We start from the raw sequence: 18,971 nt of genomic DNA on the forward strand, positions 1-18,971 counted from the left end.
AGTATTTACATGAACTTAAGAACTAGCACCAACATTGTTTTTATGGCTAGATGCTCATGTTTCAAAACACTGGAAATGTATTGGCTAACAAATGATGTCCCACTACCACACCTCAAAATCTGTGCAAGACCTAGCTGTGTTTATGTAGAAATCACACTATTTAGCTATGTTTTGTGGACAGATTATCTCCAAACTATTTAAATGAAGTTGAAACTGTACCTTGAGCTGGTTGGTAGGGGGCAGCATGCTGTGTCACATGTGCTTAGAGTGGGGGAGAGGAAGGGAGGTATAATGAACTGTAAGTTTTACATCATCTCCTCACATCTGTGGTGTAATTGTAGCCTAAACTGACTCATGCTTTGTCTTGCTGTTGTATACTTCTTTACGTAGATAAAGCAGCATGATCCCAGCTATCCTCAATTGATGTGGAAACAATCATACTGGTATAGGTCCCTTCCAGCTGAACTATTCTATTCTAGAAGTGTAAATACTATATTGTCATTTTTGGAGGGGAAGTCACCCGTGTAAGATACCTTCATAGCCAATTTCACAATGAGGTGTGCTGAATGGATGCATGCTGTGTATTGTCTGTGCTATATGCACAGATGTAGTTTCTAAAGGATCACTAATTCACATACAGCACTGTAGGAAACTATTGATGCTGCTGCAGAACTGGAACTAGAAAAGCATGTTGACATCAGCAGCTTTATAGAGAATTGTTTGAATGTCTGTCTATGCTTTCAGGACCAGAAATGCTGAAAAACTTGTTACAGAGACACCCTGGTGGTCTGTTAAAAAAGTAAATAAATGGTTTGGGTCCTGCTGGACTTAGTAACTGGACATACTGAGAGAACTCTTCCTACAGTCAGTGCCTTAGTATTCAATTCTGTAGCTTGTTGGAAACTTAGGTTAATCGTGCATTCTAGTAAACATTCAGTGCCCTACAGCACAGAAACAGTGCAGAAAAAACAAAAGCGCTGTGTGCTCTCTCCCTGGCCCTGCATGGCAGTTGCTAAGCCTTTTTGGAGCTGAGCCATGTGGAACCACTTGTGTATGCCTGCACTGCCTTGCCCAAACTTCTGGATTCCAGAAATTGCTGAGAGCGGAGCTTGCCACTCTTACAGGCTCAGTGTGTAGCACCCATCAGAGCTAATAAGCTCTTCTAAAGCTGAGGCTGGCACTTGGCATGGTGCAAACTGCCAAATGGTTCCACTGGAACCAGGCCACCATGCTCAGCAAGATGCAAACCAGTCCCAGCCAAAGCATCAGGCTGCTTCTGCAGTGAGGGTTTTTAAGGTTTTTGTTTTTTGAAGCTCAGCATAACGATGTCTCCAATTCCAGGAGAATAAAGCACATATTTTGGTTTTAAAAAAAAATTGTCTTGAATATAGCTGAAATATTTTAATTAACTTTTATGAGCAAACCAGGTCACGATTAGGCTTGTGCGAACAGCTTATATAGGTGCTTGTCATGTGGAAGTGCAAAAAATTGTCGTTTTAGTATGGTAACAAATCATGGTGAGCTAAACAGTATTAGCTGCTATTAAATCAACTGGAGAATAATCAGTCCAAGAAGATTCCACCTTAATCCGTGGACAAGTGTTAGTGAAGTTTCAGTGCTCTGTGAAGTCTTTTCAATTACAGGTTTGGGTAATATAAAATGCACAGAATGCAATCCAGTTGCCTCCGGTGCTGCAGGAGGCCTCCAGTTCGCTTCAGGTACTTCAGGACATCAGATCTGTGCATGCATGTGTATTTTGTATAAATAATTAATTTATTTTTTAATTTTAATAATTTTTCCTTTCAAGGGATTTTTATTCAAGGATTTTATATTCAAGGAATTTAATTCAAGGAATTAAATTTAATAATTTTTCCTTTCAAGGTCTGCTATAGTAACCTTGTTTTACAAGGTGACAGGAGCCCTTTCAAAGAGTAATGATGTGAGGTGAGCATGTGGATTTTCTCTCCACAGTCTATCAGTGAACAGTACAGGTTTTGTGCAGAAGGAAGCATATTTCTTCAGAAAGATGGTCCTACTGTTGCATGTGTTTTCTGTGCCTCAGAGCTAGCTGTGAGATTAAATTTACCTGCTGGTCCTAGTGCTGAGATACCTACCAAGAGGTGGGCCTCAACAGGAACATCCTGACTCCTTTAGTAGGTGAAGAAGCATCAGTTTGCTTTTGCTAAATCCCTCCTACAAAGACCTGTCCTATGGACTTCTCTTCAGAGATTTCTCTGGAGCAGTTTAGGAGGTGTCCAACATGTTGCAAGTAAGTTACCTGCAAGCTCCAGGACAGCAGCATTAGAAAGCAGTTGTATTTAATTACTCCTTAAAGGCCTTGCCTGCCCTGTGTTTCCAGCTGAAAAAGCTGGTGAGTGATGGAGGTGTGTCCGTGGGGAGAGGCAGGGGTGAGAAGCCATCAATCAGCTGCTGGTTTGTTCTGGGGTTACTCAATAGGCTGTCGCTTTTCCAGCTCGGCAAAGCCACAAAAACTTCCCTGCTGCACAGAGTTAAATGATGATCTGTGTGACTGAGGAAAGGAGAGGAAGAGCAATGAGAAATCAGCAGGAAGACATGGCTATTCTTGTGATCAAAGACATGTTTTTAATGACTGCTGGTTATTATTCCCTTACACATGTGTAGTGAAATGCAGCTGGTTCCATGGAGTGTAATGACAAACCAGTCCAGAGTAATTTCCAGTGCATAAGAATGTGACAAAGCCTAATTCAGTTATGTATCTCCATCACTGTAAATATATATAGCTGTAAATATATATATACACATATAAATAAATTAAAATCATTCCGTTATTGTGGCTGGGTTTTTCTGCTGTGTGAAAATTAAGAGTTTTGTTTTACAAAACCCCATGCATTTTGTCATACAGTCGTTTATAGATACATGCATTTTGGACAAATTTTTGTGGTGTTTGTAAGACAGGAAAGCATTTTTTTCTAACATCTGTGACAAATATGCATTTGCTCTTTTTGTTATGTTTGTCCAGTCTGGGAGGAAAACCACTAATGTACAATATCAGTGATCCATGTTAAACTACAAATAATGAAGAGGGTCTTGAGAAAGATACTAATTAGAAGGCAATCCTTTGGGATGAAATTTATTCTTTGGTGTTTGTGTAAGACTGCCAGCTCATAGGCATGGCAACAATAGCTGCATTTATTGTTACTAGTAAATGGTAAAATTTTATAAGGCTTATTCTAGCCTTAAAAATTCACAAGTATCCAAAGGTCTGAATAATTCATGAAGAGAAATAACTTCCCAATCTATTTTTCTGTGGATTGCTTACTTGGCTTTAGTTGCTGGCTTGTTTTGTTTGCATTAAGATTTTAAAGATTTTAATTGTGACTGAACACTTAAAAAAATTTTCGAAAAGTTTATTCACACGATAAATTCCTTATACAGATGCACAAGCTATAAAAAGAAAAAACTGTCACTGAGTTTGTATAATGAAATTTTAACTGCCAGTTAACTCTTGATAATATGAGTTGTTTGGCACACTTAAATATTTCTTTGTATTGTTAACAGCTGGCTTATATAAAGGCTTTAGCAGTGATTTTTGAGGTGAAAGGCTAAATAGAAACAAATAGAGGTTGTTTTAATCAGATAGTCATCAATTTGTCAGGGTATGTAAGTGGCTGTCCCTAGGCAGTTAGTTATAAGAAACAACTGTTTAACATTCATAGGCAGCTGTATTAAAGGTGGTTACTAAACTGAAGGAATTATGTATTTGGGAATGGATCAGATAATGCTCTGTAGATAGATAAAGATCAGTGAAAAGATTTTATTTTAACGTTGCAAGTCTTGTGTGCTGCATTGTCTCCCTGAACAAAAATTCATAGTCAGTTCTACTAACTGCCGTTTTGATCTTGGCGTAATAGAGTTTAGATACCACTCTTTACAGCCTTCTGAATCTTTTTTTTTTTTTTCCCCCTGCTGTTCTGGTTGAAATTGTCCATGGGTTTATCATTAAGTCTGTCGAAATCCAGGCTCAGTGTGGTGCAGCTGTGTTTTGCCTTGGGGTTTTTTGTTTTTCCAGCACATGAAGGGTTTGGAAGTAGGTGAGGACAAAAAGCCTTGGATTCCTGTGTGCTCTTGGCAAGTAGCAGTTATCCTTTTCTTTCTCAGCATAGAATGATAGAAATAACTTAAAGAAGATAAAGTAATTATAAGACTGAGGACTTGCATATAAGCTCCTCTCTACACTCAAACAACATAAAGGGTTTTCAATAGTGGGTGGACAGGTGGAGGTTTTTTGTGATTTATTTTTTGCTGATTCAACCAGACTGACAAGGTGGAGGGCTGGCAGCGGAGGTGAGAGGTACTTCTGCTTCCTCTGCTTTTCCACTGAGATTTTGGCTGGAAGAGAGAGGAACCCCTAATATACTGTATTGACTGAGGTTGGTCTGTACTTGCCACTTGTTTCATGATATGCAGTGCCTATGATGTTTGCATGTGCCTCATGGGTAAAATAAGTTTTGTGTATATTTAAAAATAATTTTATATCTAAAAAATAAGAAGGTAAGATAAATTATTTTCGAACTGGAAGTAAATTGTTTTTACATATCTTAACAGAAACATCAGCATAAAATTTTTGTTGATGACTTCTGTTTCATTTAGTATTTTGTAGTATACTTTATAATGGTGAAAATCCCAACTTTCAGACAGTTGCCCATTACAGTCACTGGCATGTGACAAGTAGATGTTGATAGTGTATGTGGTGTGATTTACCTCCAAGACAAATTGTCTCTCTTTGTTGACCCCACACTTGTAGGGTCTGGTATCTAAAAGTAAAACTTTGTTAAAGGTGTTTTTACTTACAGCTTTGGCCATAGCCCCCCTTTCTGTCTTGGTTTTAATGAAAGCTGAAGTCTATCTACTGATCTAAAATGGGTAGATCAGAAACTCTGCAATTCCTGAAATGTTAATTATGCACATGGTCTTTCACTCTTGTTTTTTCAGACCTCGAGCAGTGGCAGGCACTCCGTTCGCATCACAGGTCTCAGCACTATTGACTTTCGAACTGGGTTTTCTCGGAAGCCAACATTAGACTTTAAAAAAACATCCAGCAGACCAGTGCAAGGTTTGTCTCCATTTTAGTCCATACTGAAGCATAACTGGTTTTGGCTACCCAGAATCGAGTAGAACTATATGATGATGTGTTTGGTGAAATCTGGAGCTGTTGTTGGTTGGTTCTTGGGCTTGAAAATGTGGCAGCAGCCAAGGTTCCTGTTTTATCATACTATGATATTATTTTGTATTAGCTTGGGGTTTTTGTGTCACAAATGCAGGTATTTTTAGCTATGAAATGGCTCAAAATTGCAACACTTTCTGTTACTTTTGGAGCTTCAGAGAAAGCCTTTGGCTCTGGGGCATGGTGAGGAGTTAATAAAGAGGCTGCTATTTTAGAAACACCTGTTGGACATCAGTACTTTAAACCTGAATCAGTGCTGTGTCTTCTGACAGCTAGTAAGCAGAGCACAGCTTAGTACAACTTAGTTTTTTGCTGCTTGGAGTTGAAACTGAATGGTGCATTCATGGGGTAATGAGCCATACATATGGAATCTAACCTTTCTTTTATTTTTAATTTATTATTTTTAGCACTTAAAATAGCATGTTTTTGTTTTTCTAGGGATTCCTACCTTTGTGCTGCTAAATACCACAGGGATCTTTCTTCCAGCTAGAGTAGACCGACTGGAACTTCTGAGTACTACAGGGGAACTTCTTAAGACCTTGCCTGTGAAATACTATCCTGACAGAAAGCCCTATGGACTATGGAATATTTCTGACTTCATTCCACCAGATGAAGCTTTTTTTGTTAAAATAATGGGCTATGACAAGGACGATTATATTTTTCAGAGAGTTTCAAGTGTTTCATTTTCTAGTATTACTCCTGGTAAGAGATTTTAACTTGAATGTACATTTGTCATGTCTGAATCAGTTAAAAGTGATACTTACTATCTTTTTAAATCTTAAACAAGTACTTTCTGTGCTATTGCCTGCTAGAGTTCTATCTCTAGATTGTGATGGACCAGTTAATGTTATTATATACTAAGTATAACTTGATCAGAAATTTAATTTCCTTTTAATAAAAGGAAAAGATGGGATATATGTTAATAGCTGTTAATAATCTTTTGGGGAATATTTGCTTTCTTCAGATGCTCCAAAAGTTACAATGCCCACCAAGACTCCAGGGTATTATTTACAGCCAGGGTCTGTTCCTTGCCACGTAGAAAGTCTTATACCTTTTACTCAGCGTTTTACTAAAAATGGAGTAAAACTAGGAGTGGATCAGTTCTTCAAGTAAGTAGTGACCTTTTTTCCCAATACTGTTTCATTTCCTAGTTACATCCTGTGATTTCCATTTATTATTTACTATTATATACGGCTTCTATCCCATTACTTCCATTCTGTTATTTTAAGTGATATTCATTAGGGAGTCTGTATTCTATGGTGAGATTTATATGCACATTTGAGCAGGGTGTGCACTCTGTATAGATAATGAGATTATATGGTTCTGGCCAAAATCTTCCTGAAATATGTATTCTTAAATTATGATAAACTGGGTCTTAAAGTCTAGAAGGCTTTTAATTTAATTTTTTAAAAGTTATGTAAAGTAGATCAGTAACTAGCTTTTCTGGAACACACCCCTTGCACCCTCTCTGCCCCTCTTCTCTCCATGACACATAGATGATTACATAAATGATTGTAACATACATTAATTGCTTTATTTCTAATGGCCTTCCATGGATACCCTAGAAGTCCGTCCTATGACCTCCCCTAGAAAATGATGTTCTTTAGGGAATCTCTCAAAATAAGAAAACTTAGACTGAATATACTGGAAGGCTCTTCAGACTTCTGTATAGAAAATGGATTGCATGCTTGTACTCTGCAGAATGAGATAAGAATAAAATAAAGAAAAGAAAGAATTAAAATACTTATAAAGTCCATCTTGTAATTCTGGTAGTTGAAAACAAAAAGGAAGTATGTATTAGAAAAGTGTTGGCAGCCTCTTGTAAAGACTGAAGCACTTAAGGAAAAGACTGAAGGCTAAGTTTAACGTTCAACAGCAGGTACATGACTACCAAAATAAATATATTCTGAAGCTCCCTTGTACACTGGAAGTGTGAAGTGCTGCAACTTTTTTTTTTTTCTAATGAGGTGCTCTTTACATTTAGTCAACCCTGGCACATAGTTTAGCAGCTGTGTAATTTTTTTCTGTTCTTTAGTTACCAAACCACACACTTCTATTCCTTGCTTTTCACATATCCAGCACCTTTTATGATTTTCCATTTTCATATTACAGATGGGGTGAATGAACAGATTATCCAAGTTATTTTAGCAAAATATATCTCAAACCAAATATTATTGTTCACAGTTAAATAGGATCTAATTTGGCTTGGCTTGTCTGCATTTTATTAGTAGTGAAGTTCCATACAGGATTTGTCCAGTTTACTAGTTCAATGCAGATTTAAGCTGCGTTATTGCTCTGTATTGAAGGAGTTTCGGTTTTGTTTTGGTGACAAGGTGTCATCTTTACTCATTCTTTTTTAAATACTTATTTCAAAAAGTAAATGATTTATAAGCTGAACATTACAGTTCTGTCATGACAGTTGTCTATGTGAAAATACCATTAGGATGAATCTAGGTTAAGGGTTCTTGAAGTGAACATACTTTAAAGATTTTTTTCTACTTTGATTCCAGAGGTACTATCAGAGGTGGTAATAATTCCTAATTTTAAATAAGTAACGTGTAGGAAAAGTTCTCTAAAATTGCAATGCTTTGTTTTTCTAGATTTTGGCATCCTGTGGTGGTCTAGTAAGAAAATTTGCAATTTGATTAATATCTCAGTGCATTTCTGAAAAGTCTGATTTAGGAGACCAAGAACAGTAGTTAAGCATCTCATTCCAGTGGGAAATCAGTGGGAACTGAGAATAATGTGTCTTTAAAATCCATTCTGTATTGTAAATGGCAGATCCAACCAACACTGCAAAGCTCGGCATCAACAAAAATAACATGTGAAATTCTGACAAGAAACGCAATCCGTTTAGTTAATTAAAACAATTTTTAAAAAATTACTTTGAATCAACTGATATTTGTAGTTGTCAGTCAAGTCTAGTATCTGATCTGCTAAACTGTGCAGATACATATCCCTTCAAACTAGGTGTTAACTAGTGTGGCATGAGTGAATCTTAGGTTTTGGCTCACTCATGTGAGACACAGCCTGCTGCTGGGAAGTCCCCAGGTGAAAATGTGATATGGAGTGTGGTGACTTGTGGCAACCAAGAGGGGAGGTTAGATGCAACATGGATATCACTGTGCTCTCTGCCAGTGTTTCTGCAGTAACTAGTAATAAGGATGTAATTTGGACTTTGGCTTTTGCAGCTTGTCTAAGGGAGCACTTTTGTATTTTCCAAACTGACTGGATAAAGCAGCTTGAACAGCAAATCACATATGTTGTGAAGTGATTTGGGTAAATAAATGACTTGATGCTAAAAGGTGCTGAGTTATCCCAATAACATATTGCAGAGTTGTGTGCAGTTACTACTTTTTAGAGTCAGTGCCAACGTGTGCAGCAGATATCTTTAGGCGTGTGTTTTTCATTGTTGCCATTGTATTTAATTTTTAATAGACCACTGCAGGTCTGTTTGCAACATTTTACACTCTATAGATGCGTTTCCTTTTATGCTTCCATTCTCAAGACTTACATGTTCCACATCTGGGGTATAGCAAAAGTCAGGAGTGAAGAAGAATGGGATTGCATAACTTTACTTTTGACATATTTTCCATGGAAAAATCTTTCTCACTTTTTACTTGGAAGAAATATGACCCTATTCTTTAGTGTTGGCAGTTATTGCCATGCCCACTTGCCAGCATTGCACTGTAAAATGTCGTAGATTGGATATATGATATATTAGGTTATCTAGAGTAAGTATGAAGTAAAAGAGAATAAGTAGGAAGCCATTTAAGGTCACTATATACTGTTTTCATTTGTGGTGTAGTTGGATTGTCTGTCTCATGGTGCTCCAGCTTTGAACTTTCTTGCATATTCCAAGTCTCTTTTCTTTCCCTTATACCCTTTAAGAGTTGATAAATCAATCTATTCAGACAAACAAGAGACAGAGGATTCACTTATTTAGTGTTTTCCCATAACATGACAGTTACTTGCCAAAGCTATCATGGATATTTTAGCACTCATCAGTTTTGTTTATATGCCATAGCAACAGGCCACAGGGAGCACTGGGACACTGCATAAGAACCACTGTTTTGGTCATTTATGTCATCATCTGTGTGTCTGTTGCACCACTGTATAAAATGTGGTTTTGAATGCTTGAGAAGCTGTAAGAGCGTTCAGTTTTTAAGCACATGTAACCACCAGTCAGTGTAGTTAGACTTTTATTCTCTTCTTGGCTGTAACATTGTATGTGATAGATACATGGTATTATTGCCGATCAGCTTTGCCCTTGCTGTAATTTATAGAAAAAATGCAAGTATTTCTCTGGATTCCTATTATATTATCTTGCATCTCGTCTGTACCCACCCTCCATTTTTGGTCCTGAATCTGTTAATTCTGTCTTTATATGCGTTGCACTGTTTGTTTTTGTATGGCTAGGCAACCAATGTGCACAATATTGGGTTATCATACTTAACTGCTGGTCATAAGTTCAGAGGTGCAGCCAGCAGAGCAGAAGTCAGAGTCATCATCTCACTGATACTTCACATTTTTTTGGATTGTAAACATTTGGGATGGACTACCTGTCCCTGCAGTTTAAAAAGTACAGAGAGCTGCCTGGATGTAGTCATCTTGTAGTAGGGTAGATGCTGCCCTCCACACTGTATGAACCTAATAGTGGATTTGCATATCGAGGGGGGGGAAGTAAATTGTATCTGGTAAAGGATGGTGTCTCCTTTATGTGTTGCTCCATCTGTACCTGTGAGCTTGAGAGGCTCACACTGGGAGGTCGAGCCCTTGTTGCTCTTGCTGGTAAGACCCCCACAGGTTTGGTACCAGGTACTGGCTCTACGTAGAAACCTGTGGGTATTAAGGAAAGGTATCTTCTTGAGTAGTAAAGATGATGATAAAGTATGAACATCTGAGTGAATTACTGCAAATACAGTGGTTTTAGTTATTATGTGTCAACTGTTGATATATGCTGAAAGCATATTTGTAGATGTGCAAATGAGACATTCTGCAAGAACTTAGATATCTGATGTAGCAAAAACTAAGAAGCCTGACAATGTGCATATAGTTTTAGATAAAAATCCATAAACCTAGATCCAATTTGATTCATCAAAGGGTCTGTTTTTCCTCTTAATTATTGTGAAAATCTCCTATATCTGCAGTCAGGAAACCAAATTCCTGTACCTCTTGATTTCTTCAGGAATTTAGATAGTATATGCACTTTTCTTCCTCCAGAGAATCATCTAGTATGAGCTGGGAAATTGCCCAGGTCTCCTTGCCTGATGAAGGCTTTTATGAATGTATGGCAACTAGCAGTGCAGGAACCGGACGTGCACAGACGTTCCTGGATGTATCAGGTGAGTAGCAGTCTATCCTTCGCCACTGAGATGAGGTGACATATTGTGATAGAATGCTTAACAGAGGGCAATGCCACTTGGGACCAATAAAATACATTTCCAGTTCTAAGTGTATTGTGTTTTTTCTCACCCATATACACAAGTGTGGTGATGTTGTTTTAAATATTAACATTGAATTTGTTCTAATTAGTTCTTAATATCAGTTGGGCTTGCAGAATAGATGTGGCCTGTAGAAGCGGAAATTGAAATCTGAGATGTCATTTGTTCTCATTTTTATTTCAAGCTGTAGCAATTTTATGTTCACTTGATTGTATGTATACACGAGGAATTACAAAAGTTGCATTCAAATGTGTTCTGCTTTTTTTTAAACAGTATTCAGTAAATTGTTGGAAATCTCATCTATTACCTTGAATTTTTAAAAAGTGAGTAACTAGGATGAAGGAAGTAAATATGAGGACTATATTGGGCTAATCACAAAGATAACTTTGAATAAACAGTAGTATTTGGTTACTAGTCTCAAATTGGCTAGCAATCTATCCAACAGGTAATTTTAATCACTGTTTTTTAAATGAAATCTAAAATGTTTCTAACTTCATAACTAGTTGTCCTTTAAATTGGGATTTTTATAAATCGGGTCATCCATTTAGTACGAATTGGTGTGCCTTATGTGTTAAAGCAGTTTCAAAGCATAAAGTGCAGATATTCCACTTGCTGAGGAAGAAGGAATTTTCCTTATGTAAGTTAATGACCTGTTGAGACTTGGGGCACTAAGTTATGCCCCATTAATTATCACTGAAAGCTATTTGTGGTAAGAAAATCCTTCTGAAACGTGAATAGTGTCATCCTGGTTAAGCTTTAGACATAGAAATTTGGAGTAGGATAAAGGGAGAAAGTAAAGTTGGCCTTCTGATGGGGAAATACAAGGCTGCGCTGCTTGTGTCCCTGTCAGTCTGGCTGCTGAACTATGGGGATGTTGGTTGTTGCCTGTGGATTATGATGTTGAGAGTTTCAATTGCAGACCAGTTAGAAATGTTTCCAAAGTGAAACAACAGGCTTTACTTCAAAAAGTTAATCCTTTTACTTTGTCAGAAGAATTTAGTTTAACTGTAAACCAAGATACACCCCAAACACAAATGGGGAAAACATAAAACCAGGCATGATCTTGAACTGCTTCAGCAGACAGTGGAGGTCTTCTGCAGGACGATGACTGGCAGGAAAAATTAAAAGTTTATATGTGTGGGTGAGTAGATGAAAATCCTGTCCATACTATAGCAAATTTTGTCACTTAATTTGCAGTTGCAATACAGTTTGAGGGAAAAGGAAAAATCACTTCTATTTAGAAACAAAAATCCATTGTATATTACCTTCTGTTTGTGTTGCTCAGATACCTGTAATGCAGAAGTGTAAGCTGTTGCTCTTGACTAGGGAAGGCACTGGAACTGAGTCAGTTAACTTAGTGAGAGTTGAGGATAGAGCTCTGAACAGTAGTTTGGATTCAGCCTTGGGGTTTCGTGTAACTGCTTGAAATTGAAGTGGTCTTTTATCTCCTGTAGTAGCTAATTCAGGTTAGTTAACTTGGTTTACAAATCATGGAATCACAAAACAATTTAAGCTGGAGGGACCTTTCAAAATTACCTAGTCCAGTTGACAGCTCAAGCAGAATTAACTTCCAAGCTTGTTTGCATTTATCAGGAGCTTGTCCAATCAAACTTTGAATGTCTCCAAGGATAGAGATTTCACAAGTTTCATGGGCAGCCTTTAGTGTTTCACTACCCCACTAGGAAAATATTTTGCATGTCTAGTCAGAATTTCCCCTGCTGCATATTATGACCACAGACTCTCATCCTTTTTTTTTTTTCTTTTGTCCTCTGAGAAAACTCTACCTCTGTATTCTCTAAAACAACCTACTCACTAGTTGAAGATGGTGACTATATATCCCTTCATCTTATCTTCTGCAAGCAAAGATGTTCCTCTCGCTGCAGTATGAGCAAATCCAAAGAAACCAGTGTAATATCATTGATTCCATGCAAGGCAAAGTTTGTAGAGAAACAGCCTTCTTATACCAAGTGGTAAATTTGAGGACAGAAACATCTTTTTGGTCAAAGTACTTGAGTAGAATAGAACAGTAACATCAATTCTTTTCAAGCATTATTTTATATTTTGGTAACAACCAGGTGAATAGGGTATTCCCATATACTTGTTTCAAACCATGTTTTGGAGGACAAGAAGCTCTTGTATTCTGCCCCAGAAATCATGGGCATAAAGATTCTTGGTTGGTAAGTTGCAACCATCCTCCTCACAGAGAAAAGTGGAAGAGAATCCTAACTTTGTACTTGTGATATTGGTAGCACTTGGAAGTCAAGAGTGATGAGGAGAAAAATTCCAGTATCCTCTTATTTACAGAGCACTGAGGGATGGACTGAGACTGACTTACTATGTAAACATGAGTGATTAGCTCTGGTTTGAGCCATGCAGAGGATTAATGTGAAGGAGATGCTTTAAAATCCTTGTGTACAAATATTTGGAAGAAAATTACTTGAAATGTCTTCTTTAAGCAATGTAAACAATCTTTTCAAGTATTCTTAGTTTGCCCAGCTGACAGATGGTATATTACAGATAGTCCATTTTGTCAACTGCTGTGTGAAAGGTATTGGAACTGTGTCAACATTTTCTAGTTTCAGAAAAAGTAAACACTTGAGTTTGACTTTGTCTTACTAGTATTAAAACTTTAAAATGTCAAATGGCTTGTTAGCTTGTGCAGGCACCTTTACTGGCACTTCAATTAAGAAATACTCTGAATCCAGCTTACAGTTTGGCTGGGGCATTGCTCTGTGTGTGCACTGTTGTGGTAATAGGCTGGTGTAGTCCAGAAGATGTCATGCCCCACCAGACTGGCATTCAAAAGGTGTGAATTCTAGTCCTGTACTGGCCTTCATCTCTTTTTCTAAGCTTCTTCAAGTCACACACCAGGGAAAGCATTAGAAGATTCCTCCCAAAAACCTCAAAACCTGGAGTGCAGAGGAGAAACTTGATTCTCAGTAAGCAAGTCTAGCTTTTCTTGGCTCCTCTACATGTGTTAAAATACAGAGTTTTGGTAATAAGGGCGATTGCTGTTAGGGCCTGTGTGTGTGTAGGGAAGCAGAGCTGTACAGCCAACATGCAGTGTATGAGAGATTTGTTGCTATGTGGAGATCTAACAAAGTTTGTGATCCTCATCTGAGACCCCACATGAGATTTAAATGAGGAGGAGTTATGGCTGGCTCTGATCTTAGGAGTAACTTTCACCCTTGATAAATAAAGACTTTTTTTTATTCCCTGTTATGCTTGCTTTTCTTAGGATAATTGTTTTTTAGTGTGTACTGATAAAGATTTGGCCTTGCTCTTACAGCTGTCTTATTTCTGCTAAAGCATCCTACTCAGAATATTATTTATTGCAGATCTTTCTGTTTTCAAGAACCAGTCTGGGGAAAACCAGGTGGAATGTGTATACATGCTTTTAATGGGAATGCATAAAGTGATATATAGTGTATTTTCTTTCTTGAACACTTAAATGTTGCCTCCTTTCAGTGATATCTCAAGAAGGATCAGGATGGCTGCTCCTATTTTAAGCATCTGTGGTTTCAATGGTTAGTTCCAGTATAAAATTATTACAGCTGCTTTCTTCCAGGAGTGTCATAGAAGTGTACAGATGAGTAGAGTGCAAAGCAAGTAATAACAAATAATGGAAGTTACAAAAGATGTGTACAGATAGGTAATTTCATTATCTTTTCCTTCCTAAGATTTGAGTAGAAACTGCTAAGGAAATGTTCTAAGTGGCTGCTGCTTTGAGCAGCTCCAGCCTAGGAATTCTTCCTGTCTGGCTGCTGGAGCTCAGCCCTGTGTGCCCAGGGACCTGAGGGTGTTTCTCCCAGACCCACAGACACTGCTGCCGCTTTCCTGTTTGCACATTTGTCAGTAGTGAAGCTGAGCAGTTGTCACAGACACACAGAGGACACTGGCACAGCTCCACAGACTGCCACAGAGAAGGTGCTACCTTCCACAGCAGCTACCTGCAGGACTTGCATAAAGCTTGGGAGAGCCAACTCCCCTCCTCCTCCCCACCTAGTAAGGACTGAAGGTCACTAGTGAGAGCATGTACGCACCACCCTCTAGAGCCATATGCACATCTGCAGATCCCTTGAGTGCTGCCATGGCCCCTCTGTCTCCCTGATACCCCTGCACACATCCTGGGCACTTTTACCTGCTCCTTGCCAGCTGTTCCAGCTTGAAGTTTGCTAACAAACTGCACCTTCCCCTGCCATGCATGCCTAGTTTGGAGAAGGTACAGAATTGCCTGAGATCCTTGCCTGCTCCAGTAGCTGGTACTCAGACCCCAGTCCCTCTAGTAGCTGATGCCACTGGCCTGGGCTGCTTACATGCCCTGATCTGACTCCAGTAGCTGGTGCCTAGTCCACTCATGCCAGTCGTCCCAGTAGCTGGGCACTTAGTCCTTGCAGGACACACGCAGAAGGGATAAGGAGTGTGATTACACAGAGAGAGAGTTAGAAAAAGATTTAATAAGAAGACAGGCCAGACTGGTGATCAGGCACAGGGTTCAGTCAGGCAAAAGTACTGTCTGGCGGTGTTTTACATGCACCTTGTATGCCCCTTTCTGCCACCTCCCTTTTTTGCTCCTCTCTGATTCACTTCCCCTGCATATTCCTTTTGCATTTTTAATGGTTGCAAAGTCGAGGTTGCCCCCTCTTTGAAATGATGCTTGTAGCTTCTTGATAGCCCATCAGTTAGCATGGCCAAATTTGTATCTTGTTGTCTCGGCTGTTGTTTGTCTGTCAGGTCTATGTCTCTGTATACTGTATTTATTGCCTCCTCTTTTCCTTATCCCATTTGATAAGGTCCTTGATCAGATAAAACTTAAGGGAACAGATGCTCTCTCCTTCCATATTCCCTTACAGAAGTGATCATGAAAAGAGCTTAATAATGATGCTTGGAGCAGCTCTTGGCTTGGTTTCATTGTTGCTGTAAGAGCCGCTTGCTAGTAATACATCTTCTTTTCATACAAAGCCTGTAAAACTAGTGCATAGACCATACTCCAGCATGTGTGGTGACACCTTGGAAGCCAGACTGAGACCTGGTGGTGGTCCTGTCTCTTTCTTCTGTTGCTGTGGTGCTCTGAGCTCGTGCTGCCTTTCCCCAGTGTGAGATGAGCTCAAACAGCAGAGTGCTGCATCCTCTCTCATACATTATGTTGTCTTTCATCCTATGTGATACAATAGCTTTTGACCTAATCAGGTGTGTTCCTGTGATGTAAGCTCCTGTCAGATAGCTTAGCATCAGGGGATGAGGATGCTGCCTTGCATCCTGTTTCCTGGCTTCAGCAATGTTAAATTAAACTAAATATGAAACCAATATTTTTTTTAACTCTATAGTATACTTGAAATTGTTTGTCAGGATCCACAAGTGGAGCAAAGATTCCCACATCTTTCTCATTTTGTTGTTCTGCTCTTTCTACACAGAGCCACCACCCATGATTCAGGTTCCTAATAATGTCACGGTCGTCCCTGGTGAAGGAGCCATCTTGACCTGCTTAACTTTAAGCACAGTGCATTACAATCTCACCTGGCAGAGAAATGGCAGAGATGTGAGGCTTAAGGAGCCCCTGCGGATAAGGATGATGAGCAACCTGTCTTTAGAGGTGAAGACTGTAAAGCTCACCGATGCCGGCAAGTACAACTGCATCGCTTCTAATGAGGGTGGATCTACCACAGCATCAGTCTTCCTTACAGTGCAAGGTAACAAGGAAACAGGATGTTAATGGCTTATAACTCCTTTATCATGTTTCTCTTAGTAACTTTTGTATTTTATTTATGTCAAGTGATAAAACTGCTTGGAGACTGACAGAATGTTATGTAATTCTTGACTGTTCTAAAATGGCAGCGGGAGTCACCAAACAACATTAGTGCTCCTTTTGTGAGACTGCCTTGTGCTCTGTGTCTGAGTTGTGGTTTGATCCTCCCCCTATAACTGCCAGTTTAACTGCTGTATGAGTGAATGGAGCCTGAGGTAGATTTGTTGTTAGTGTCTCCTGAAGAGTAGAGCACAGAAATAGCTACACACACATATGCACACCACTCCTCAGTATTTGCAGCCAGCCTCTACTTTGAGAAAACTTGCAGGCTGGCTACATGGATTATTTTAATTTCTTTTTGCAGTGAAACTATAACTATATATAAAACTAAATTGGTAAAAGTTTCTATGTTCATCTGGATTATTTTTATATCTCTTTATGACAGAATATTACTTCTAAGTTTTTCTGTGTACTATGTTATTGAATCTTTTATAGTGCCAATCAATACAAGCTAAGAACTAATCACAATTTTTTGATTTTATGAAGATGAGAACTTGGAAAATATGTCAGAACTGGAAAAGACAGCATGGGTGAGACCAAACAAGGTCTAGATCTGTGCTGTTGCTGCATACCAGAAACAAATTAAAAAAAAAAAGTATAAATGCAGTAATTTGTCTTGGATCAAATACTTTTAAAATTTTAAAGTACTGCAGGTTTCTCTCTGCCTTGGTCATGTGGACGTTTTGAACCTTTGGTTCCTAGCTGCCTGTCTGTGGGTAAGAAGAGCCAGAACTCAAAATGTTTTAGTAAGAAAACTATTCTGTCTGCTTGTAGGGGACTTCTACAGGATTTTTGTCTGCTGATGGTACTGAGACACATTCTGTGTGGAGTGGGTAGCTTCATTAACTTTGCTGATGTAATTCTAGTACTTGGTTAACTGATGGAAAACTTAGTTATGGAAAAAAGAAAAATTCAGTGGAACTGCCTGCCCTAAGGTACTCCAAAACAAAGGAGGGTCAAAAATGGAGTGGTAGCACTTACTGATGGGATGTAGTTTTTCTTACAGGAGAGCATATTGGTTTGCCAAGTTGTGGAATAAGTAGGTATGCAAACTATTATGTTAGACCTATTACAAAATACAGCAGAATGGAGTGTTTCTTCATTGATCTGTTTGAATTTCCCGTAGATGGCTACAGCAGAGTTATAACCATTAGTTTTTTAGCAAGGCTGAAAGAAAGCAAGCCATGAAAAAAACCTCAACCGTCATACATTTGGAAAACTTAGTTTTAAATTCTACAAGATTTTTCCATCAAAACACTCATTCAAGCATATCAAAGGCAACAAGAGAAGTGCCCTCCCTCCCTCATTCATCTCTTCCTGGGATTTAGATTTTTCCTCCGTAATGTCTGTAGATCAGCTGGGAGCTTTAACATAATGATCAGATTACTTCTGGCAGTTTTTTATAGTAAAGCTAAAGAAGTTTTCTGCTGCCACAGCAGCATATTATGTTTCAAATCACTTATATATGTAGAATGGTTATATCAAATAGTTGGAAATTATGTTTTGGCTGGTACTGATATTGCTAATAGGTTTAAAACATGTCTGTGAGAACCTTCTTAAACAGTTTGGACAGGCTTAGTTGAGAGTCTGAATTTGTGTTTTCTATAATTTCTGATGAAGGATGCTTAGAACAGAATAAATACATAGAAAATGCTAAGCTGCAGCTGAATTCAGATTTCTGCAGTAGTGTCTGTCTCTGGAAAAAGTAATCTACTGCCAACGTTTCAAATGGCTATATGCAGAACAGTATCAAGATGATTATATATGCTATTATGTGTGACTATTTTATTTTACTTGGACAAATTGATTTCTGTCAAGTTTCTGGAGGTACTCTAGTGTGTGATTGTCATGTACAACCCAGATTGCTTGATAGGGTCTAGAACAGTATTAAAAAGAACAGTTTGTTTGGCAGTGAAAGAGTAAAGGGTGGCTCTATGTAAAGAGGCAAAAGCTTTATTGAGTTGCCATTATTAACATTCTGAAGAAGGAAATTTGAAGTCTTGTTAATAGATTAAGATGGTTCATGCTTTTGGGTAGTTGCAAGTAACTGAGAATGTCTAATTAAATTCATATTGAAGACCTTTATTATTGTTGGGACAGTTCCATATAGATCTCTGCCTTTATCCCCATTTTCTTTCTGGAGTGGGAGTTAAGGCAGAGAACAAATGTTGGTAGCTCTAAAAATAACCCAGCATCTGCTTTACATGCTTAAGTGGATTGTAGTAAACCCTTGTTTTGAAAGCTTTCAGTTTGATGCTGCTGTTTCTGAAAGAGAACATTCATCAGATTTTTGTGCCAGCAGCTGCACAAATACAGACTGAAATCTTTAATGAGAGTTGACTTTTTCCCCCAGTTGTGTGTTCTGTGTGAAGAACATCATACTATACTAAGTTAATTGTCCCACACTAATGCTGAGCACAGCAAGGTGAAGATCCTGTTTAAAACTTGTTCCTCTATGTGAAGTGGCAGTGTACTGCTCAGAGTAGTCTGAAAAGGCACTGAATGCAGTTTTATA

General features: G+C 38.4%; 1 protein-coding gene across 2 annotated transcripts in view; it reads left to right on the forward strand.

Annotated features, from left to right (window-relative positions):
* Positions 1 to 18,971, forward strand: part of HMCN1 (hemicentin 1) — a 211,555-nt gene that overhangs the window by 49,930 nt on the left and 142,654 nt on the right. The window contains exons 7-11 of one of the 2 annotated variants that reach the window (XM_074907071.1): positions 4,975 to 5,095; positions 5,645 to 5,908; positions 6,171 to 6,315; positions 10,430 to 10,551; positions 16,065 to 16,340. In XM_074907071.1, the coding sequence (XP_074763172.1) occupies positions 4,975 to 5,095; positions 5,645 to 5,908; positions 6,171 to 6,315; positions 10,430 to 10,551; positions 16,065 to 16,340 (928 nt within the window). Of the gene's footprint in view, positions 1 to 4,974; positions 5,096 to 5,644; positions 5,909 to 6,170; positions 6,316 to 10,429; positions 10,552 to 16,064; positions 16,341 to 18,971 lie in introns of those variants that run through there. The other variant, XM_074907072.1, reaches the window with a different exon arrangement.

The sequence above is a fragment of the Athene noctua genome, chromosome 5, assembly GCF_965140245.1.
Source record: "Athene noctua chromosome 5, bAthNoc1.hap1.1, whole genome shotgun sequence".
NCBI classification, from domain to species: Eukaryota; Metazoa; Chordata; class Aves; order Strigiformes; family Strigidae; genus Athene; species Athene noctua.